Source organism: Anoplolepis gracilipes, chromosome 2, assembly GCF_047496725.1.
Source record: "Anoplolepis gracilipes chromosome 2, ASM4749672v1, whole genome shotgun sequence".
NCBI classification, from domain to species: Eukaryota; Metazoa; Arthropoda; class Insecta; order Hymenoptera; family Formicidae; genus Anoplolepis; species Anoplolepis gracilipes.
The window spans coordinates 3,686,586-3,710,255 of NC_132971.1; the positions used below are offsets into that span (position 1 = coordinate 3,686,586).

The 23,670-nt window shown below is 31.1% G+C and overlaps 5 protein-coding genes across 8 annotated transcripts in view; 3 read left to right on the forward strand and 2 right to left on the reverse strand.

Moving 5' to 3' along the window:
- The window catches only part of Unc80 (unc80, NALCN channel complex subunit), a 32,052-nt gene extending 20,057 nt beyond the window's left edge, over positions 1 to 11,995 (reverse strand). Inside the window, exons 1-16 of one of the 2 annotated variants that reach the window (XM_072887085.1) lie at positions 11,562 to 11,995; positions 11,360 to 11,462; positions 11,207 to 11,255; positions 10,300 to 10,326; positions 9,725 to 9,745; positions 9,367 to 9,512; positions 9,149 to 9,296; positions 8,838 to 9,069; positions 8,590 to 8,663; positions 8,410 to 8,499; positions 8,235 to 8,312; positions 8,031 to 8,167; positions 7,526 to 7,789; positions 7,055 to 7,230; positions 6,791 to 6,954; positions 577 to 719 (exon numbers count right to left, since the gene is read on the reverse strand). In XM_072887085.1, coding sequence (XP_072743186.1) covers positions 577 to 719; positions 6,791 to 6,954; positions 7,055 to 7,230; positions 7,526 to 7,789; positions 8,031 to 8,167; positions 8,235 to 8,312; positions 8,410 to 8,499; positions 8,590 to 8,663; positions 8,838 to 9,069; positions 9,149 to 9,296; positions 9,367 to 9,512; positions 9,725 to 9,745; positions 10,300 to 10,326; positions 11,207 to 11,255; positions 11,360 to 11,445 — 1,835 coding nt within the window. In that variant the 5' untranslated portion in view covers positions 11,446 to 11,462; positions 11,562 to 11,995. Of the gene's footprint in view, positions 1 to 576; positions 720 to 6,790; positions 6,979 to 7,054; positions 7,231 to 7,525; positions 7,790 to 8,030; positions 8,168 to 8,234; positions 8,313 to 8,409; positions 8,500 to 8,589; positions 8,664 to 8,837; positions 9,070 to 9,148; positions 9,297 to 9,366; positions 9,513 to 9,724; positions 9,746 to 10,299; positions 10,327 to 11,206; positions 11,256 to 11,359; positions 11,463 to 11,561 lie in introns of both variants that reach the window. The other variant, XM_072887084.1, reaches the window with a different exon arrangement.
- Positions 1,514 to 5,628, forward strand: LOC140663141 (F-box/WD repeat-containing protein 9-like). Of its 2 annotated transcripts, none has more exons than XM_072887092.1 (7): positions 1,514 to 1,747; positions 2,007 to 2,163; positions 2,244 to 2,473; positions 2,554 to 2,768; positions 3,883 to 4,141; positions 4,210 to 4,491; positions 5,310 to 5,628. In XM_072887092.1, exons 1-7 carry the CDS (start codon positions 1,652 to 1,654, stop codon positions 5,391 to 5,393), a joined length of 1,323 nt encoding a protein of 440 aa, XP_072743193.1. In that variant the 5' UTR covers positions 1,514 to 1,651; the 3' UTR covers positions 5,394 to 5,628. The 2 variants fall into 2 exon arrangements, with proteins under 2 accessions (XP_072743193.1, XP_072743194.1); XM_072887093.1 differs by having other exon boundaries at positions 1,516 to 1,747; positions 2,313 to 2,473; positions 5,310 to 5,624.
- Positions 11,996 to 12,377: 382 nt separating the features above from the next.
- On the reverse strand, positions 12,378 to 18,555 carry LOC140663138 (uncharacterized). The gene is made up of 2 exons (XM_072887088.1): positions 18,068 to 18,555; positions 12,378 to 15,351 (listed from the first exon to the last, which is right to left on the reverse strand). The coding sequence occupies exon 2, from the start codon at positions 15,284 to 15,286 to the stop codon at positions 12,533 to 12,535; it is 2,754 nt and encodes a 917-aa protein (XP_072743189.1). The 5' UTR covers positions 15,287 to 15,351; positions 18,068 to 18,555; the 3' UTR covers positions 12,378 to 12,532.
- On the forward strand, positions 16,294 to 18,075 carry LOC140663147 (uncharacterized). The gene is made up of 3 exons (XM_072887117.1): positions 16,294 to 16,387; positions 16,614 to 16,825; positions 17,351 to 18,075. Exons 1-3 carry the CDS (start codon positions 16,294 to 16,296, stop codon positions 18,038 to 18,040), a joined length of 996 nt encoding a protein of 331 aa, XP_072743218.1. The 3' UTR covers positions 18,041 to 18,075.
- Positions 18,556 to 18,666: 111 nt separating the features above from the next.
- Mlc1 (Myosin light chain alkali) lies at positions 18,667 to 22,857 on the forward strand. Of its 2 annotated transcripts, XM_072887111.1 has the most exons (6): positions 18,667 to 18,798; positions 19,086 to 19,113; positions 20,311 to 20,619; positions 20,958 to 21,044; positions 21,415 to 21,482; positions 22,327 to 22,857. In XM_072887111.1, exons 1-5 carry the CDS (start codon positions 18,796 to 18,798, stop codon positions 21,444 to 21,446), a joined length of 459 nt encoding a protein of 152 aa, XP_072743212.1. In that variant the 5' UTR covers positions 18,667 to 18,795; the 3' UTR covers positions 21,447 to 21,482; positions 22,327 to 22,857. The 2 variants fall into 2 exon arrangements, with proteins under 2 accessions (XP_072743212.1, XP_072743211.1); XM_072887110.1 differs by lacking the exon at positions 21,415 to 21,482.
- The last annotated feature ends 813 nt before the right edge of the window (positions 22,858 to 23,670 follow it).

Sequence of the window (23,670 nt, forward strand, 5' to 3'; positions counted from 1 at the left end):
AAATATAAATGTGGCCAAAGGGAAAGAAATTTAAAACATGGTTGACAATCAAATTCAAATTATTGTAATTAAAATTATAAAATATCAAGAAAAAGATTAAAAATATATATACATATATATTGTGTAAAATTATTTATTGTATATTATCCAATGTTGATTATTATTAATACCCGTAAGAAATTTTTGCTCTAAAGAAATATTCGTCTTTTGTTGCATACAGTCTAAGCACAACTACGTCCTTTCTGGCTATAAATATTATTACGATATAGATATTTAATTACTATATAGACATAATTATAGCTTCTTATACTAGAAACAAAAAAATATTTGCTACAAAAAAATATTTGCACGTAAATATGCGTCGTATATTCGTTTCTTAAGCTTAATATAAGCTAAAAACAACAAAAACAAAATTATAAGAATTTATCAGTTGTAATAAATTAGAAAAGTGATACAAATTACAAAAGTTAAAGAAATAGTGAAAAGACGCGTATTTATGTACAAATGAAAGAGACCGAAAATTAAAGCAAAAATTATATAAGTTTTCCACTGGTTCCTTTCAGATGAAGCGCTTACCTTAAACTCGGCATACTCTTTCCTTTGATTAGGTTTGTAGGATGTTTCATGTAATCGATATCCTTCGCCTCGAAAATTTTTGAGGTGGTCGAGGCTTGCCTCGTTAGATGATCGTCTCCGGTATCGAGACTTCTATGACATTCCTAGAATGAATGTTAAATAGATGTATATGTAACATATATGTATAATTTGAAGATTTAATTAGTTAAATATCGTTAGTTTAATTACATACAAATTTTACTAACAAAACTAGAAATAACATAACATTACATACAATTTTTTTTTTAATTTAAATATAATATAATGAGATATATATATATATATATATATATATATCATTATATTATATTTAGATTAAGAAAAAATAATTGTATAATAATTGTATTTATTTCTATTATTTATATACTACATACATATATATATACATTTTTCGTGTCAAATTTCTTAAATAAAGTACTTAGAATAATTTATTTGTTTAAAATAAGAAGCTAACTTTTATATACATAATAAATTTTTGTATTATAAATATATATATTTGTGTTTGTTTACAAGTACTTTTAAATATAAATGTGTATTTAATATTTTACGAACTAAATATTTTAATAATACATTTAATTTTTATATAATATTTTTATATCCATATAAACTGTATGTATTGTTACTTAACGATAAATAATTATATGTCACACACATATAATATATTTTAATATAATTACTACAGAACAAGCAAATATTTTTGAAAAAGTTTATGTTTAAATTATACACATTTAATAAATTTTAGTAAAAAATTTCTCATATACATATACTTTTATTGTTATATAAATATATATAAATGTATATAATTTATCCATATATTATGTATACAATATGTGTATATATAATATAAATTGTATATTAGCCAAATAAGACTTTAACAAACAGCTGATAAGCTGTTACATTTGTTTAATAACAACAGACCGAGCGACACGACGATAAACATTAGAAGTGTTTAAATATCAACGACTGATCTTTCCTTGTTCACTTTTCACGTTACTTTGTACAAATAGAATAAAAATATTAAAATTCGCACTTTAAAATGGAACAAAGGAAAAGAATAAAAACGGATGATGAAACTGCAAGTAGCTCGCAAGAAAGAAATAAGCAAGTGTCATTTTTGGATCTTCCAGAGGAGGTTTGTGCAAAAAGATGCTACTTTTATATTTCTTTTATATTAATACACAAAGCACGAATTTCGTTCTTCGTTGCCATTGTCATTTTATTTCGTTAGTCGATAGAATAAAAGTGTTAAGTCAGCAATGATGATCGCTTTTTATTCTCTCTCTTTCTATATTCCCTTATTATTTTTATTTTATGTATGTGTATTTAATTTATTCATTTAAATCAGACTAATTTATCCATATATTATTTAATTTATTTATGCTGTATTTTAGGTATTTAAAGAAATATGTTTATTCTTAGACGCGTCAACATTATTTACTTTAAACCAAGTATGTACACGATTCCGCACGATTTTATATGATTTTATAGTCTGGAAAAAGAAAATTCGTCAAATATGGCCGAATGTTAGCTACCCGATTTTAAATCCTGGTTAGTTCAAATTAATAGTACCTTATTATTTTGCATAATTCTTCATTTTGTAAATAAATTTTAACACTATCAAACTTTAGGTCATTATTTGATATTAGTTCCATATTTAAAATGGCATATAATTTATATTAGAAGTGACATAATTTCAGACGATCGCGACATACAGTTTTGGAAACGGTCGTGTTTGGCGATTGAAAAACAAAAAGCGTTATATGAAAATGCGGAACTGGTCGATTGTTTAACGGAAATAGATACATATGAACGAAAAACGTCGGAACTATTTACTAATGGACGTCTATTACTGATGGACGTAAGTACATTACATATTTGTATTTAATATTTCTCGACATTTCTCTTTATAAATACTGACGTTATGACTCTAATGTACAGAATGGCACCGGTTATATTACTGTTGACGGACAAAATCTAATTTACAAAAAATTTGGACTTCTAAAGGAAAGCTATGAAATATATTCTGGGCATACAGATTGGATTTTTGATTTGACAATGAGAAAGAACATTATATATAGTTGTAGTAATGAAGAAAACATCAAATCATGGGAGATTGCCGAAGTTGGTTTGAAGCAGCAGATGACGCACAAAATGTAAACAATATCAAAATATTTTTATTTTTTATTATATTTTATTTTGTCGACTTTTTTATAATGAGACGAGTCAATAAGAAAAATAATTTTTATTTCTATAAATTAAATTTTTATTTAAATTATTTAAATATAAATACCGCTTATCTTCAAAAGGCTCGTAAATAATACAATCTTATGTTTACTTGTTCCATTAAAGGAAATTCTTGCCTATTACTATATTGTGCCAATAATATCATTACAACATTTTGGAGTCCTTTTCATGTTTTATGACATATGATATGTGACAGCTGATTCTGATAGGGATCCTGTAGATTACAAAATAGAAAGAAAAAATGTTTGGCATTTTATCAGCTTTTTGAGAAAAGTCGGATTAAAAAATTTAAAAAAATATTATTTTCAACTTTATTTTAAAATAAAAATAAATAAGCAACATGAAACAATTTTTTGTATAGGTTTTTTTGAGAAGAGTGTACCATCTACAGCACGATCAATCTATGTAAATTAACTGTTTGGAAACAATAAACCTATGATTTTCTAATTGATTAGTTAATTTATTAATGAAAATAGATTTAAACAGTCAGATTATTAAATTTACAATCACATTGTAATAAGATTATTAATTTTTTGATGTTAGATAATTATTTAACATTAATATTTTATTTAATTAATTAGATAATTATAGGATTTCGACTTTTCTAAACAAATGATCTACATATGAAAGCAATACAGCGGACAGTATACATATGTATAAGCGTTGATATGACGCGCTTCTCAAAATAACTATACTACAAAAAAATTGTTTTACGTTACATATTTTTTCTTTTATATTAAGATTTTAAATTAAGGCTCAAGCTATCTTTCAACCTCTTACATGAATTTCTAAAATTTCTAATACATACATATATATATAATATTACTAATTTTTTTATAAACAACTTAAAAAAAGATAAAAAATGTTTTTGATTTTTAACGATATTATTCTTCAAAATTTGACGCTAAAATTTTCCCTTTACGATTTGTAATTTATAGAAAAAACTCCATGAAAATCATCTGTCAAGTGTCATAAAACAAGATTCTTGTTGTATAATATTTTTTAACAAGAAAAAATTTCTAGCAAACTGGACATGTTGAGTGACTGCCCGATATTACTGTCGTCATGTTCAGAACATACTCGTTTCGCAGTGGGTTCTCTCTTCGGGAACATATTCGTTTTGGATTCGAGGGAGAAAAATTCGATCATGCAATATCAACCGTCCAATGAAATAGCTAGTATTACTACACTGACAATGAATTCTGAATATATTTTGTCTAGTTACCTGAATAAGATATCTGTTTATGAACAGAAAGCCACAAAAGTTATGAAAATTATACCGGTAATATCATTTGCATGTTTTAATATATTGAGAAAAGAAAACATATACGATATCACAGATAATTGTAGATGCCAAGCAATGTAGCGTACATGAACATGCAACAAGATTGTGTTTGGGTCGGAGATGAAAACAACAAACTGCATGTATTAGATCCAAAAAAAGATTTTGAACTTGTAAAATCTTATTCTATTGGACATACAAGGAGAATAACAGGAGTGTGTCTGACGCACGGAAAGTTGATAACAAGTTCCACGGACGGCACTGTGAGAATTTCGAGTCCTACGAATCCACCGCAACACATAAATTGTTTTAATTTTGAAACTTTTTTACCTAATCAACAAATCACAAATGTAAGTATTATATTATACAAAGAAATTTTATATAAATATGGAAAGAAAAAATATATAAACGCTTTTGCATGAGAAATGTAAAATAAAGTTTGAAAATAATTTTCTATTTGAAAGATAGAAGTTGACAAAAACTTACATCTCACGGATTATTTTCATTTTGACATATATTATATATGAGGAAATATTTTTAAGTAATATACGTTTTGAATTTTGTAGCATTCTTTTTTTATCCCTAAAATATGCAATTTGAGAGTATTATAAAAATGATATTTTTAGAAAATAGATTTAGTTCCAATGACTTGAAACTTAACATACGTATTTAATATTTTTATCAGAAAGAAAAAGCGATGGGTTAGTCAACGTTTATTTTATAATAAAGTAATCTGATATAAAGTAAAGTAATGCGTCTTAATAAAGCCGTATCAAATAAAATGCTTGTTAGATTTAGTGTAATTATTTGTCGCATAGCTTTCGTAATCGCGAATAAAGAAACATGTGTGTTTGTCTGTTCGCTCGCGCGCTGAATTAATTTATAACACAATGATTTAAACTGATTGTGAAATATTTCATATTTTGTTTTCCCTCACAGTAAATGAAATAAGAATGGTTAATGTGCCGTTAATCGAAGGCGGGGTTACAATGTATTACTTAGGAATGTAATCTCCATAAAATATATGTCAAAATGAAAGTGATCCATGAGATGTACATTATTATAAACGTTTAACTTAATATTTTATAATGCATCTATAAATTTATGCTTTCAACGTTGATGCTATAATAAAAAATATATTTTTTATTTTTTTTAAACTTTTTTTCAGATGGATTACAAAAATGGCGTTCTCGGGATATGCGATTATAAAAAAATTATCATATATCAATCTAATTATTCAAGAAAAGATTAATTAATACATAACTTGTACAATTTATAATTGTTATATAAGTATATTGTTTTAAAATACAATATGTATTTTCATCATTTTTACAATAAGATTATCATATATAAAACGCATGCGCGAATCCAATTTAAAATAAAGTGTCTTTATAAGGATATTATTACATAATAATAAGAATGAATTTTTATATTTAAAGCCTGAGAAAAATGTATCTGTGAGTGAAAAACAATATAAAAAATATATTTTATACAAATAATGTTAGTATATATACGATGTAATATGTATACGCTTTTAATGTCAATTTTTTAAATAAAGTATTTAAAATGATTAATTTCTTTTTTATAATGAGAAACTATATTTCTACAGGATGTTTGGTAATTGGTGAAAAACTTGTTAATAGATTTTTGAGGTCATTTAAAGTCGATTTTTCCTCGGCGAAAATATGGAGACCATCATTTTTTGCAAATTTTCAATTACTATCTTTATATATATTTGTAATTAAGCCATAAATTAAAATTCCATTAGAGTACACTCTATCTGAAATTAACAGAAGAATATAGTTTTGGTAATTTTTTAACTTCAAGAAATTTAGTTTGCGAAAAGCACGATTTTTTCAATCGCTTATAACACGGAAATTATTGTTGTTTCGACATTCTCTGAAGAAATGTCGTCTCCATATCATCTCAAGAATCTGTCATTAGCAGCTTTTTTTTGCAACTATCGAGGTTACAGATTACTTAGGAATGTAATCTTTATAAAATATATGTCAAAACGAAAATGATCCATGAAATATACATCATTATAAATATCTAACATAGTATTTTATAATGCATTTATAATTTTTTGCAATGTTTTTATTATTGTTTATTATTAATCTTTTATGTTTTGTTGTTATATTATAATGTATAAAATACGTATATTTTATTATTAAAGATTTTTTTTATTATTGCAGATTAAGAAAATGTTAAATTTTTTTTATAATAAAACAAAATTACTTTTCTTTGAATACTCAAGTAATATGTAATACAACAATTTAGAAATAATAAGGTTCTATGCATAGTACTATTTTTAATAATAGTTGCTTCACAGTAAACTTTGAGAATGAAATGTACGACAATTTGTCATACATTTATATATACATATATATAAATATTTGTATAAATTATAGTTAAATTTAAAAATATATATATATTTTTTTTTAATAGATACATAGAATCTCTTAATAACAAATTGTTACCATACATTACACAAAATATCTAATTAAAAAAATACATCTTTTTTAAATCTAAGTATAACTTATACAAATATATATACACACACACATATGTATGTACAATATACATAAATGATGATAATTCATTATTTTTTATATTATTACTTTTATCAAATATTTAAAGCTTGTTTACCTGCTCGAACAACATCTTGGGCTCCTCCTGGCCAATCTTCTCAAGTGCCTTTTCTGACTTGGACAGCAGTTTTGTTTCCACAAAAGCTTTGAGATCAGCCATCTTCATGCGTTTTTTCGTCTTCTCGCTGGCGCGTCTTGTATGACTCGATTCGTTCTCGTGACCTTTGCGTGTGTCATACGATGAGTCTGAAAATGTGACCAAGTGTACACAGAAAGAGGAAACGTATATCTCGAGATAGTAGAGATCGGCATGAATTTGTACCTGTTAGAAGAGTGGTATCACGTGTTTCGGGCACCTCTATAAAATCCTTCAATACATCCTTTTTTTTACTTTCGGGACTCTGATAAATTGACACTTCAATTTTTGGTATTGGTAGGGAATTACTTCGGCGTCGCGGCATTTGTTGCACTGAGATTTCCTCGTTGATTCTTCGTAATCTGTAATTTATTTCAATATAAGATAATAAATTTACTAGACAATGACTATAACATTAAGTTTTTTTCAAAATATATTTAAAAATATTAAATATTAATTAATTAATTAAAAACAATTTTATCTATATTTTTTTATATTTAATGAAATTACTTTTATATTGGTATTTAAATTAGATAAATATTCTGTGCCTTAGAGAAAAAGAGAAAAATAAAGAATAATCAAAATAATTAATATATTGCATTACATTAATTTTTAACAGAATAGAATTAATTTTGATTAATCCTTAAAGTAACTGACCGATAATATAAGAATTGAAGAGCCCAGAAGATACCCTCTTCCTGCCATTGGCTAACGAATAAACATCGCAAAGTGGCTACGTCTAAAAAGGTTGCAGCTCGTACGTCTAGATCGACGGTTGCAGAACCGGCAGCAGTCGATCCATGCTCCATTGTTGCATTACCAAGTTGACGTTGAGCCGAGAAACTTTGACGCTTTTTTGTGATTTCCTGCGCTTCTTTTTCCATCTTAAAAATTTTTTCCTCTTTTTCCTTCTCCACACTTCTATAATAAAAATGTTTTTTTAATAAAAATTACTAAAAATCAAACTGAATGTCAAATTAAATTACTAAATATAAAAAATTATTATATATAAAATTATTTTAAATCAAAATAGGTGAGATCAAAAATACAATTTTAAAGCTATGAAAAGAGTTTCTTTTAATAACTTTTTAATTTTAATTAAATAATTAAATAAAAATTATATATAAAAAATGTAAGGTTGTGTGTGTAAACTTTAGCCAACCCGATTTTCGTAGTTTTTCCATTATATTGTTTGCACGTGTCTAATCCAGAAATTGCCGTGACTTGCTCTATCGTCACTGTAGATTTTGAGGAAGTAGTTGTCCTACCCATCGCGACATGAAAGATGCTGGCCTCACCCTGCGGTAGCCACAAAAATATTATTTGTTCTGCGCTTAGTCTCAAAATATTACCTCGCGTAACTCACTGCGAATATGGTGGAAACTTCTTTTACCCCATCAAGCATTCTCTCCGATTCACTCAAAGATGGTAATCTGAATATTACCTAATACAATGGAAAATAAATATTCATTTAGTATATTTAATAGTTAATTAAATATTTTTGATTAGTATTTGTCATAATTATAAGCTCTTTTCCTTACCACATGTTCGTCCTCCGCGCCGGAGCTTTCTTCAGGAATTGTTTCTGGGAAAACTGTGTCTTTTGGTGACGCCAACCAAGTACTCTGTTGCTGTTATTATTTAATAGTTATTATGCAAACTTACTTTCTATTTCATATAAAAAGCTTAGCTAATACTTATTTTATTTATTTTAAACTTACATCATCTTCAATGACTTTCGAAGACGGCAGGGCGCCTTGATCAGAAAACGATTGATTGGATGGACTTTCGATATCTAAATATTTAATCAAATATTTAATTAAAGGAAGAAATAATAAAATAAAGAAAAAGAAAATAAAGCAATAATGTCATTAAATATACATATAATAGATATTTTAATATAATATTATAGAGATTTTTTATACTACAAAAATATATAATAGACTTGTGTTATTGATCAAAGATTTACTTCCTCCAACAAAGACGTCATCTGACAACATGTGATGCTTGGCAGATTTGAAAGACTGGCTCCAATAAATACGCGGCTTGGCGCGACAATGTGTCGTGAAGCAAGATGCCTCCGGATGTCGGCATTCGTGCATGGCGGACCATATTTTTAGGCCATTTTCTAATCGTAAATTTGTCTTGAAGTCAATGTCTTTTAAATGATTGAACAGAGGCGCAAATAAGTAGACAAAGAGCTGGGCCAAGAAAAAGAAAAATTATTTTCACAATTTACTTCAATTAGGTCGTATAAAAAAGAAAGTTTCAATAATTTACCGTCATGGTGGGTATTGGAAATAAGTAGGAAAAAGGATTTGACGGATCGATATCGTTCTCGGCGCATTCCTCAGCTGAATCTAGGAGTATCCAGTGGAGAATATAAAGAAGAGTCGTTTCCATCGTGCCAAGGCTCTGAAAATCCTTCCTGAAAAATTAATAACGATGACTTCTATCGCATGAAAATTCAAAAATACATACTGTTTGGTGTAGCTCACCTATTATGCAAAAGACTGGCCGTAGCATGAAGAACGTAAGGAAGAGCAGCTTGAATCAAACGCCAGCGTGGTACGCTGCCCAATATCTGACTCAACGAAGGTGTCAGATCATTGTGAAGATTTTGAACTAAAACTCTTTCAAGACACTATAAATAAAAAGAAGACAGATAATTTCAAAATAAGTTTCATCACCTTTTAGTTTTGCACAATTATAACTTTCTCAAAATTACTACAAATTTAGGTCGACATTTTGGAATAAAAATACTAACTAATCTTACTATCTAACTCATCTTACTGTCGACATATAATAATATAAATTATTATATTTAAAATGTTTTATAAATTTGTGTATACTAACCGTGCATGCTTCCTTCATTTCCTATGCAAGCGTTTTGGAAAGTAATAAACAATATTAATTTTTAGAAAATAGTATTAGAACTACGAAAATATAAGTACGAAAAACGAGAAAAAGTCAAAATAAAATTTACAAGATTTGCAAGATAAATAAATGAATTGATTAAAAATAGCAAATTTTTGTGACAGGCTACAAGCAAAGCTATATAAAATCTTGTTATATTTAATGAATAATAAATTATTTTATTTAACAATGCAGATACTGACATATAAATATATTTAATCATAACAAAGTGCGTTTGTGTGTGTACTAAATTATTATATATAGTATTTTTATAGAATAATTAATTATATTGGAAATCAATATTAAAAATTAAAAGTATTTTAACATTTACGTTATTTCATTTCAAATTGTGCTGAAAAATTAATTGACATCTATAGAGTTCGTCTGATCCCCGAGAAGAGAATAAATATGTACGAGATGCGAGGATGTCAAGACCACGGAAATACGATTTATCAAAATGACTAAAGCAGGCTTGCGTGCTTGCAGGCAGGTCTCAAACGAGCGAGCCAACTTACATGATGGCCTGGCGCGTGTTGACAGAACTGCAGGTGACACGTGGAGGCGGCCGCGTGGAGAGGACATTTATGTTAGTGCAAGTGAAGCAGGTATTGCATAACATAAAACTAATAGAACGAAATGATTGTACGCATTGTGTTAAAACCCGAGATATATTGCCTTTATACGAAACCTATACAATTAGGAATCGATACAAAAGCTTTTAGCGCAAGGTATAAAACATTATATACAGGACAGCAAGGAAACGGATATATTCAATATCGAATATATCCTACAAAATATTGCATTGTCTCGATCTAAAAGAATAAATTAAAATATTATTTATAATTTTTTAATCCTGAGATCCTCCAGAGCTTATTGTCTGCAAACAACTTTGTAAATATATATGTACATCATGTAAAAAATATAGTGACTTAAATAAATAATAAGATCGTGAATCAAATTTATTTTTACTCAATTCTGTTTTTGTTTTTGAAGCGATAGTACACCTTTGTAACGACGCATAACGATCGTAAAACCTATCGTTATCCAAGACATATCCAAGAATTACGAACAGTAGAACAGGTTTACATTAATGGACATATGAAGCGGGTTCTGAACAAGAAGCACACAATTTTAGCAGAGACAATCACGAAAGCGGAAGAAAAGTTCCTCCGTAAAATAAAAGCATGTATTTCCGCAATTTAAATCGGTATCTCGGGATCGATGATATCGAAAACACGCAGTTATTATCATGAAGATGCAATTTAAAATACTTTAACCGACCGTTTTGATGAATCTTGCTCTCAATATTGAATCCATTAGGCATTATTACATTTTATAATTACTATTTGTCTCATATAATTGATTTTTGTTTACTTTCTTTCTCAGTCTAAAAAAATATAGAATAATTGATTGAGTTGTTACCGTGCAAGATGCTTCATGGAGTTTCCCTAGTTTAGCTCGAATAAATGGCCTGAAAAAAAATAGTAAAATGACTATTTATAAACGAAGAGAAATGCTTATTTATGGCTAATTAGATATCATTATATTTTTGGAAATAATAAAAAATCGACTGACCTTATATGTCTCCAAAGGAACATCTGAACCGGGATAGGCAAAGGTTGCTCCTGACTATTTCCATCCAAGGATCGTCGTTTATCCATTTTTGTTCGAGTTAACACTAAAAATATCACATATAAAGGAATTAGGTTGCTTTAAGAAATGCAAACACACAGAACGTTTCGATTAATAGTGCTGCCATCGTTGCCACGTGTCTCACCTCGCAAAATAGGATCCTGCCGCCTTTCACTGTCAAACGCCTACGTCGCTGTCGTGCGCACACCTTCGGCGGAGTCAACAACACTCAGCCACCCAGTGGATCAATTCCCAATTGGAGAATGTCGAAGGTACAAAAATAGGAAACTCGGATAAGAACGATTTTATCTTCACACGAAAGATTCACATACTTTGCCGAGTTTACAGAAAGAAAATCGCTTCCTTGACGTGAGAAGACGAATCGTTGCGCAATATTATTCAACTACTTTAGGCGTTCTTCTGGATGCAACCATCGAAGGATGCCGGGCATGATGTCGTCAAAGAGTAGCACCGCACGAAGAGAGAGCATCACGTGTTCCACTCGACCTAGTAACACACTTCTGTCATTCCCTGCAGGTGGAGGATACGATGCACCCCGGCGTCGAGATAGCGTGTGACTGAGGAGAGAGAGACGCGTTCTACGCGCCTTCGTCCTCGCGGGCAGGATGGTGAATGCGCGTGCGACTCTCGGAAAATCTAATGCGCCGGTCGTTTCATCGATCAGCCCAGGAATCTGCTGCTGGACCACCCCTACGGGAGGCGACCCACCCTGTCGCGGACGCAAGGCGCCGCGCCACCATCCTTACCAACCTATTTACCCACCTAGCCATTTACTCGAGTGGCGCCTGATATTAACAATGGGCGAGGCCATCTTGGAGTAATGATTGGCCAAGTACTTTTTTCTCATTTCAAATCAACTATATGTATCGTTAGATTGTGATAAATGATCGAGATACGAGTATAGGCAATTTATTTTCTTTATAGCAAGCACTAATAACATATATTCCACGTATAAATGTTGTGTGGTTGTATTCATTTAAAAGATGACGTATATGTGACAAAGTAAGGAAAATAATAGTTATGGAAAATAAATAAGATACTATATATAAACTTGAATGAAAGTAATACATGGTACATACCCAAAAAATGGCATTATTAATGAGTTTTCTTAGAAATCGTTTTTCGCTCGTCGTTGTTCCAATCCATCGTCGTACTTTCGTCGGCATTTTTATGTATGTCAAGATGCTTTTCAGCTAAGTGCAGTTTTTTGTTGAAAAAAGCTTCAACGTCCTTCAACGTCATATCCAACTCGAACACGATTTCCCGTACACATTCCGTTACTTTGCCTGAACGGAATGTCTTTAAAGTATTTTCAGGATTTATTGAAGGGCTGATTTCTATACAAACTTCCGTATTATCGTCCGCATCGTCAGCTATCTTTTTCGCTTCTTCGCTGATTGTTTTACATATGTCTCGCCACAATTCTTTTTCATCAGGATGAAGAATTTCGACCAACTTTTGAAAATTGTCCCAATCCATATTTTCACTGTTCTGAAGAATTTTGCGATAAATTGTTGAAATATCTGTCACTGTATGCTCGTCATCATTGTCAATATCTTTTAACGATGCATCTTTGTAAATAATATGCTGTGTGACTTTTCTCGTAAAATTATCTGAAAGTCTTGTCTTTCCAAGCTTGTCAGGAGAAATAAAGATAGCCATATTTTCGTTAAGAATCTTGACAGAATCTTTATTTGAATTTTGATTGCACGTATTTGCAAAGTTATCTTTGCAAAGTTTTTTAAATAAATTATTCTTATCTTCCAATAATTCAGATAATTTGGTTGAAATACAATCGTTTGTACAATTATTTGTTATCTCGCTAGAATGGACAAAACTGGCATTCACGGATTTAGAATGCTGCAATTTTTCATTATTTAACGCGTCGGTCATTAAACATTTTCCGTGATAAAATAGTGAATCTTTAGCGGAACTGGATGATATGTTTTGAATTAAATGACAAATCTTTCTTCGTATTTTCGGTGATAATCGGGCAAAAATATCCGAATCATGTACTCGGAGTTGGCGTATTGATTTTTTTCTATTATCTGAACGTCTATCATTTGCAATTTGAGCCCTGACATGTCGAGCGATATCCAGAGAAGCTCTTGACGAAACTAATCTGCGGCCTCGGGGAATGTTCCGATCTATATCATTTATCTCGTATTTATTTTTATCTAGAGACTCTATGTATTCGTGTATCAAATTCTCAGCGGATGACGAGCTGAAAGTCGTAGTATCACTTTCCCTTCTTTGTTCTAATAAAGTGCAATCTTCAAGAGAATCTTTTTCAATATAATTACACCAGTTACCATCCGTATTTTTTGTCTTCTCTCTTGTATTAGAACGTCGCGAACTATTCGGAGAAGAGTGAACGTTCTCTCTGTTACCGTCCATTCTTGGCATCGATAAATAACGATATTCGTCCAAAACTATTTCAGGCAAATGTCCCGTTTCGTCGAATAACCAAAATCCTGAATTGCGTTGTGGATAATCATCTCGACTGCTGTACAAAATGTTACTGTGTTCCTTTCTTGCATTTTCTAAACGACGTTTCTCTCGTAATTTCGCAAGAAGTTCATCTTTATGTTTGTCTAATATCGTAAATTGACCACGTGCCAAATATTTTATAGTATCGATAACCGGATAAATATCGCTGTGCTTCTCAAACAGTCGCTGCGAACCGTGAATCTCTTGCGCAATTTTAGAACGCATATTTCCTGCCAGTATATCGTCTATTTGCGATTTACGTTCATACGAAATCTTCCTTACTATTTCTTCTTTGCCAATATCGGCTTTTATCGCAGTCGAAGACTCGCATCTACTCAGATTATTATTTTGCACAATACTATTATAATCGTATTTTTTATTCCTTTTTGTTGTTTCAAAGTCTGTAAACAATTTTTTAATGGTGTTATTTTTACAACGAGACTTATGTTTAATCTTGACGGCGGAAGTATTATTAACTCTATTTGGATTTCCAATACAGTTTCTCATTGCGAAAGCGTGCTTTTTATCTGGCAATGATTCAATTTCGTTCAATTCGTCTTTATATTTAGCTTGACAGTCTACTTTAGATCTATCGACAAATATTCTTGAGTACACATTGTCCTTTAAATCTGAAAGATTTATTGAAATTTTTAATTCTTTCTTATTTTGGTCATTATTAATACAATCACACTCGGCAGTTGTAATCTCGGTATCTCTTGTCCTGGCTTTGGTTCTATTCCTTTTAATCTCTTCGGTAGCAGGACGCAATCCTAGGATGTAACTTATTACTTGACAACGTTTGCATTTGTACAAGGAAGAATCGTTTAAGAGAAGATCCTCTAACCTTTTATCATTATGCTGGGCTAATAAACATCGCAATATTCGCGAAATTTTATTACAGCAGTTATTAGTCAACGAGGAGACTTTAAGATCAGAGTCTGTAATGAAGTCAAGAATCTTATAAATTGCTCCTAGCTCGACGAAAGGCGTGTTTGATGTATTATTTGTGCCTGGATATGTTTGAGAATACGTATTTTCTCTCTTTATTTTTGTATTTATTCCATCGTGCAATTTTTTCTCATTTTCGCTTAACACACGAATTGATTGTTTATCCGACTGAAACGAAGGATGAGAAATGTCATGATTCAATTTCTTATAAGTAGAGGATATTGACGTAATTTTTGATTTTTCGGCATTTCGGCATCCATTTCCATCTTTATTTTCATTAAACGAAAGATCTCGTTTACTATTCTGCTCATTTATGGTACTTAAAGTTCTCTTAGAGAGTATTATTGTATCATTTGAAGATGTAGCTTGGGATGGGATTATTGTTACTTCCCATAAATTATCATGATCCATATTTGAGAAGACGCAACATTTGTTTGATGATTTTCTCGATGATGCATTCTTCTTTTGTGTGATCTCTAAAACAAATTTATTATTAATAGAATTTGATATATTATTTTATATATACTATTAAGTATGTTATTATATGTAAAGTCATCTTTTTGACAAGTAATGAGATTATCAATTACGTTTCATACTAATCCAACACTTTCACAAAATGGATTTTAAAGAATGATACATTATATTATCATGGTTTATGCCGCTCTTGTCGTCCTCAAATTTGTGTCATTAATATTCAATTATGTTATGAGATGTGTCCTTATCAAAATTATATACAATTAAAGTATATACATATAGGTTATAAGTAAAGTTTGATAAAATCAACATGAAATTTGCCATTTGAATGTTTCGCTCGTAAATCTTGCACAGTTCTGCGATTACTCGCGAAGCCTGATATATTGTGGCTCAAACATATTTTTTATATACATTTGAATATGTAATTACATATGTACATACACAATCAATGATTAAAAATTAAATAAGTAGAATTATAATAATTATTTATCTCCATATAATACAAATAAGAACTAGTGTAACAATTTTATTGATATTATATTTTGGTTAAAATAAAGACACGCATTCACACTTCTGCACTATCTCGCAAATGTCATTTTTCTATTTTATTAATATAATAATTTCCTCTTATCTATTAAATCTTATAATATTAAATTAAATAATAATTTAAAATATAATATTTATAATTTGTTTAAGATATTTTCTAAAAAATTTTATAATTATTATTACAAAAAATCATGTATTTAATTATATATCTATTCACTTTGTAATCAACTGCTACAAAAAATGTTACTTTTTGTATAACGAATAAAGCATGAACTCGATGGTTGCATGTTGCGAGTAACTGCATATGATCGATATCAGTCTACGCTCATGGAAATGTAAAAAAATGACTATCTAGCGTCCCGTCAAACTTCGCGTAGAAGAGGTTTCCTTTTGTGAGAATGCCTCAAATCATGGCAGAAACGTTCGCGAGAGGGCTGCTAGACAAGATAATAGTAGACGTTCTGGAAGTTATAGATCGCGACGCAGAGGACGGTAAGGTGCAAGCGTCTATACGTTTTGTTGATATAACGGCTCGTTGAATAGCGATTGTTGTCATCTGTTGTATGTCAATGTTGTTTGTCGCTAAACGCCGTTTCATAATACTGTTTTAGAGTAGCAAGGTTTTCCAAGTACTCGACCCTAAGATAATTGCAAACAAATATGTATAATTATTCATAATAGAGACACATAAATAAAATAATCGACAAACTGTCATTAGGGAAATCCTGGGAGCAGCACGTTGACGAGGAAACAGACAATTCCCAATTGGAATTTGTACACAGATCGCAAACATACGAACATACACATGTAAATTACAGTAAGGCCGAAGAAATAGAATTGATCGCCAAGATAGTCCGCGACTTGCGCGATATACAGATCGGAGATTCGCGTTACGTGCTACCGCCTTCATTGTTGGCATTGGAGAAACAGGTAGTTGGATGTAACTGCACGTAAGGAAACCACATCTTTCATTATTCAGTCATAATCAGTCACGGTAGTTATATCCATTTAATCCTCACTCAAACAATAGTTATGCAGATATATGCAAAAGATTATTATTATATAAAACTATTGATAAGTTAAGTGATAGAAAATGATAAAATTGCTTTTGTATTGCTTATTAGCTTCTTATTTATTTTGTATTAATTTTAGTAAAATTTATAATCAAATTAAATTATCAAAATTCTTTAAAGAGATATTATATTTATACCGCTGTATTTTGCAAAAGGCAATTTGAAATATAATCAACATTATGTATTTATTTCATTAAAAGTGATTCTGAGTAAACCTAACAACTGCATTTACAAAATTTCATATGCGAAGGGTCTTGCGTGTACAATTGCAGTTTACTCTAGTACCGCCCCTGCATTGCATTAATTCCACGCGCCTAATTATTCTTTGCGCGTATCACGATAAGTTTACTCACGAGACACGCATCTATTCTCGCTCGTACAGATGAAATGCACCGCGTGCAACGTCGACGGTGTATCGCTCACGAACGCGACAGCTGACGTCGCCGAAACTCGGCACACGATTCAGGGTCAAGGCGACATGCACCGGGTTATACACGCGATCCTTGAGCCGGTGGAATCGGCGATCCAGAAGGAAAAGGAAACGGTTAATGAAGCAACCAACGTAACCATCGGTCTGTTGCATCAGCTGATCGAGGAGTTAGAAAACAACACGGTTTTAGTTTGCTCCAAAGACGACGCTCCTTCAATCAGTAAAGAACGCATCGCCATTTGGGAAGAGAAGGAGGAACAACTCATTAGAACCATCGAGGAGAATATTGGCAATGGACAAGACATTACGGTAGATTCTCTTCGAGGGAACGAGTCAACTAGTCGTTTCCGCGTCATCGAGCTGAAGCACGATGAAGAACTGAGATCTCACTCGAGTCAGCATGTGGCATCTGTCTCGAGAGAGATTGGCCTCGATGAAATTCAGCTCGAGAAACGCGGATCTAATTCGTTGTCGTCATTGAAGCCACCGCACGACGACACCGCTATGGAACAGATTCTACCCATCGACGACGTGGAGAAACGAAAGACATTCGGTGAATCGACGAAGAAGAAGAAAAAAAGAAACTTAGCCAGCAGATTGAGAAAACTCTTTCGCGTCGCTTTCGGTCGACGAAAGGATTAGTGCTGATGCCCGGAAGCAAGTAGTTACCTCGCGATCTACGTTAAATACACGACGACAATCTCCGTTCGTGGAACGGCTTTCTAATCGTGTACTTTTGAAAAGGAATCATATCGTTCGTTCGCAAATCCAGCGAATAAAAATAACTGTGTAGTCGCCGATTGTATCTCCGTAACTTCGGCATCTTTTATGACTTAGACGCGACGCGTGAATCTGAAGAATCTGTACATTCCTAGATGTTAATCGCGCAAACATTGTATGAACGCGCAAAATTCTGTAAAATATAATATAAAAAATAAAATATAAAATAATAAAAGAAAGATAAAAATAAGATATAATATCTAATAATCTCATGTTGCGTATCACATTCTTGCGGTAACGATTTAGTGGAGAACGATAGGGAACACTATAGAGCCTGATGCGTCTCTAAGGCCGAATGTATTTTCGCCTGACGTGTTCACCGAACGCTGTAGATCTGGCAACCCTGACATAAGAATGTCGTCGACGTCAAAACCCCATTTATCGTAGCGGAAAGAGCTACTAGCTCCTCAAACTGTTTTTGGACCGCGACGTTGCCATGCCCCGCGTTGATCCGGACCGAAACTCCTCTCCAAGACCTGGACCTCAACGTGATTCTAGTATGTCTTCTGGTCGTAGCGCCATCTGCAAAAATAAAATAAGTAAATTTGGTAAGACCCGCTTCCACTCCTGGTTCAAACTTCGTTCGGTCAACATCCACTGGTACTAGACAATCCACAATGGTAAGTCTCGATATACTCGCAGCCTCCTGTTTGGAGCGAGAGAATCTCCCTGACAACTATTTCGTAGCTTTATATTTTATATTTTGTTGATAATTCTAACAGTTCGCTCAATATTATTTACTTTAAATTATTTTTGAATAAATAATGAATTTAATAACATTTTTTTAGTTTAAATTTAATAAACTAGAATTAAATTATTATTACAAATTAATAATAAACATCGAATTATCAAACTACATGTTATAGAAATTGCATTGTAATAAAAACAAATCTCTCTTATATTTCAGGCAGACCTCAGCGGCAAGGATGTCGAAAGTGAGTACAGTGATCTCCAAATATCAAGTTATCATCTTTTTTCTGATGCGCTTCATCATGAATAATTAACAAAAATAAATTCATCAATTTATACCACAGTCCACGAAATTTACAAGTGACTCCTACATAATTTTATAACTTTTGTGTGTGATTTTGATGCTACCAGAAGAAAGTGATAAGAGTTCAAACAAAAATCTAAAACTATTCTATTGCTTAAAATTGACAATAACATTTGTGCCACAACATAATTTTAATTTTACTAATAAAATGATATAAAGTTTTATTAAAGTCACAATTTTTAAGTAGTGTTTCATAAAATACACATTAATAATATGTACTTCATAAATACTCATATGTGAGCTAAATAGTGCACATTCTACAAAGAATAATATAGATAAAATTTGGAGTAAATATTTATTATTTTATTTCATTACTCAAATCATTGAACAAGATATTAGGGGCTAAAAAACAGTATTGGCGGTGTTCAAAATGATCTCTTTTCGTTCTTCCGCATTGAAGAATTTTATTTATTTTTACATATTATATATTTTATATATTTTAGGAATAATTATTATCAATTTATACGAGATAATTTTTGCTTTTATTCCATGATGAAAAAGTTGAGGATTTTAAATTTTTTCTTATTTAAAATTATTGTTTCTTTCATATTCATTTTCACAACTTGTATTTCAATTAATCAAATTAATTAAATTAATTATAATACGGGAATTTTCCCCAATATATTCTATTTTCAACTCGCATGTCATTTTTGGCATTACATAACGGCTCATCTGGTAGGAGGACGCAACCGTTCCGTAGCGCGTCAAAAATAGGTTGGTAGGCTGTTCTTATATGGTTCGGCGGGGGTAATTTGACCCACTGCTTCCACCAGCAAGTTCTTTCATCGTCGGATTGGTGGGGGTTGCCGTCTCTCTCTCAAAATAGAATAATATTTTTGAACTAGGTACACACGCGGTGCACTCCATGTCTACGGTTGGTATTAACCCAGATTTTGCACATTTCAAGAATGGACCAAATACTGAATTGTAGCGAGTAATATCATGCAAATGCTTAATCATAATGATCTTGTTATCATTGACATTTGCTTACCAACAAATGCGTTTCCGAAGATTTCCTATTTTATATTTGTAGAATTAAAATTAAAAAAGTAAAAAAATTAATCTTTCTGTCGAACAGGAGCAGAATTCGCCTTCTCTATTTACGATGCTGATGGCACCAACGTCATTGACGCGGTCAACCTTGGTGACGTCCTTCGCGCGTTGAACTTGAACCCCACAAATGCAACCATCGAGAAACTGGGAGGCACGAAGAAGAAGGGCGAGAAGAAATTGAAACTCGACGAATTCCTGCCCATCTTTAGCCAGTGCAAAAAAGACAAGGAACAGGGTTGCTACGAGGACTTCCTTGAGTGTTTGAAGCTATACGACAAACAGGAAAACGGAATGATGCTCGGCGCGGAATTGTCTCACACGCTTTTGTCGCTTGGTATGTGAGATTCACTTTTTTACAGACAATTACTTATAATACGAGAAGAGAGAGAGAGAGAGAGAGAGAGAGAGAGAGAGAGAGAGAGAGAGAGAGAGATTATAAAATTATAATTTACGTTATATTATGACGAACATATTTTATTTTCATACATATATATTAAAATAACATTTTATAATAAAGATTTCAATTCTATAATAAAAATTTTTTAAAATAGATAATATCTATTCGAATGGATAAACGAACATATCTTAAAATAAAATAATCTATGCATAATTTTATTAAACGTTAAAATAAAAATATGAATAAGCAAATTAATTTGATTTAAACAATTGTAGGTGAGCGTCTCTCTGATGCAGAATGCGAAACTGTATTAAAGGATTGTATGGACCCAGAAGACGACGACGGTTTCATCCCTTATGCTCGTAAGTATTACAGATTGTTCTGCGCCAAAAATACGTCTCCCTAAACAAAGGAGAGTGTTAAATCACCTGCATCCGTGAGTTACATTGAAACATAGAGCACGTTAGTTTGACGAAAAAACATTAAAACTCCTATCTATTTTATAAGATCCCTTGTATATATATATATATATATAAACATATATTGTATAAATCCGGTTCGTTATTAGAATTAGAAACCCCCCGTGTAAATAAAAAGTATATACATTTGAAAGACCCTTCGATTCGTGATATAACTCCCCTTGGTAACTTCTGGCAACGTGAAGGACTCCCTCGGAGATACGACTTGTTCCCTTCCTATCATTTGACTTTTCCACATTTTTGTGTTTCACAGCCTTCTTGAAGAAGATGATGGTGCCGTTGTAAACAATCAAGGTGTTATCGAGACAAAAATTATCCATCGTAAGTACATCCTGTAGTAATCCATGCTTATCAATTATTTATTCGCTTCTTGTTCGTCCTGTTGTATTTCTCTCTGTCCTTTTGTCTCTTCTTCATACCTATTAACAACATTCCGTTCATCTTTTCTCGTTGAGCATATTACAGAATTTATAGGACGCAACGTTGCAGCTCAACAGGGATGCTGAAATCGATAACCCGCTTTTCCCGCAGAAGGCTTGCTCGCGCACGAGGTCGATCACCTGAGGAGATCATTGAAGCAAAAATTACGTAGAATAAAATCAGTCGAGATATATTCAAAAAAAATAGAAAATAATATACATTGAACAAATTTTTTTCATCTTTTATATTAAATTTATAAAGAATTGAATTACAAGATTTTTTATTTATTTGAATTTCGTTATTTTCACACACAGTTATTTAAAAAAAAATTTAATTATATATAAATTATATATTTAATTATCTATACATAAATTATAATTGTTTTATACATATACATACATATACTTTTACATTATAAAAATAATATTTAATCTTTGACTTTTTTGCATCGTAAATATTGTATGCAAATTATTAATGCTTATTATTATGTACAAGTTTATCGCTTTTATCTATGTATATCTATCGCTTTGCTAGAGAAGAACCAACATGGCAATACAAACTAAGCATTGACTGCCGAGTAAATATTGTGCGTATTTACAATTTCACGCAAAACTAATTTTCGATCTTTATCTTTAAATATATGTACGTTTATTGTCTCTATGGAAAACATGCTTAATTACGTGTCGATGCATTTGCGAGTTTGTCTGCGCAAAGATGTGCTCTGACAATTCTATTTTGTTCGCAGCGTTCCTTCGTAGACTATGTGAGAGGGCAGCAGCCGATGCCGATGAGTAGGATGACCGCTCCAAACAAATTTATTCATATCAACGAAGGACAGACATACTCACTATAATATTCGCACGTTGCATTCACACCAAACCACTCATCCCCTTGTTTGATCATACATCGCGCGATCACGTAAAGACCTACGATTTGACAATTTGCACGTAAACAACAATATAATGATCCTAAAATCAACATCGTCGAGACAAGTATTTTATCGAAAGGAAAACAACAAAGAAGGAAAATCTACGCAACCATGTCGAGTACAAAAAAAAAACAACATTTCATCTCGAACGCATGCAGCATCGTTTTATTCGATTCAATTTCACACATTGTTGCGCAATGCAAACATTTACTTAAACTCACAGAAAGCAAAATGTCTTAATGTAGCAACATTATGTACAAAGTCGAATAAAACGGTCAATGTTAATTTACTTCTTACTGTTACTGTAATAAATCTTTCCTCTCAAACTGTCAAAGAGGATTAAAAGTCGCTCACTGTGCATTATTATTTAAAAAAATGTCCTATCAACAATATTCTTTAAGGTATTGTATATAATATTTTCCTTTATATTCGAACATTTATAAATTTTAATTAACACAATTTATACACGTATTGTAAGAATTAAGATATTTATTGTAAGATTGCAAAATGAAAGACTCCTAGATTAACATAGAGAGAGATCTCTTTTAATAGTAGTAGTTTTATTGTTATTATGTAGCTATTTTAGTCTGACATTTTCTTGCTCTACTTAAGCAATCGCGTGAGAAACATAGGCAATAAGGTATGTCACTGTCGAAATCTATTTAAAAATTGCAATATAGAATATTGAATCACGTTTTTCCTACTGCACAAAAAGTGTAATAATATTATCATCCTTCTTTTGTTTTAATCATTTTAATTGTACTACTCTCAAATATTAATTATATATACAGAGAATCTCTTTGTCAAAATTATTTTGAAAAAAATCACGATTAATATTAATTAATATTAGCTATATATAATAAATATAATTAATATTAATTACATTAAATTAATATTAGTTATACAATAATTTAAGTATTTAGAAAATATCCTCTTAAACTCAAGGAGATAAAGCTGAAATTGATAAAAATGATTTCTATGCAAAACTTTAGTTGTTACTAACTCGGATAAAATTTGTATAAAGACTCTGAAATAATAGAAGAATGATATATTTTATATAATATTATTCGCAGATTACGTAAAGATAAGTTCAAAAACATGCCGGTCGAATATTTCAAATTGAAAAAAGCCGCTAAGCCGGCTTATCGCGTGGCACACACA

Excerpts from the sequence above, each read along its gene's own strand:
- LOC140663141 (XM_072887092.1), top strand. The coding sequence starts at position 1,652 with ATGGAACAAAGGAAAAGAATAAAAACGGATGATGAAACTGCAAGTAGC. Across the intron at positions 2,164-2,243 it reads CTACCCGATTTTAAATCCTG|GTCATTATTTGATATTAGTT; the intron begins GTTAGTTCAAAT and ends ATCAAACTTTAG. Across the intron at positions 2,474-2,553 it reads GACGTCTATTACTGATGGAC|AATGGCACCGGTTATATTAC; the intron begins GTAAGTACATTA and ends TCTAATGTACAG.
- LOC140663138 (XM_072887088.1), bottom strand. The coding sequence starts at position 15,286 with ATGGATCATGATAATTTATGGGAAGTAACAATAATCCCATCCCAAGCT.
- LOC140663147 (XM_072887117.1), top strand. The coding sequence starts at position 16,294 with ATGCCTCAAATCATGGCAGAAACGTTCGCGAGAGGGCTGCTAGACAAG. Across the intron at positions 16,388-16,613 it reads AGATCGCGACGCAGAGGACG|GGAAATCCTGGGAGCAGCAC; the intron begins GTAAGGTGCAAG and ends AACTGTCATTAG. Across the intron at positions 16,826-17,350 it reads TGTTGGCATTGGAGAAACAG|ATGAAATGCACCGCGTGCAA; the intron begins GTAGTTGGATGT and ends TCGCTCGTACAG.
- Mlc1 (XM_072887110.1), top strand. Across the intron at positions 19,114-20,310 it reads CAGCGGCAAGGATGTCGAAA|GAGCAGAATTCGCCTTCTCT; the intron begins GTGAGTACAGTG and ends TCTGTCGAACAG. Across the intron at positions 20,620-20,957 it reads TCACACGCTTTTGTCGCTTG|GTGAGCGTCTCTCTGATGCA; the intron begins GTATGTGAGATT and ends AAACAATTGTAG.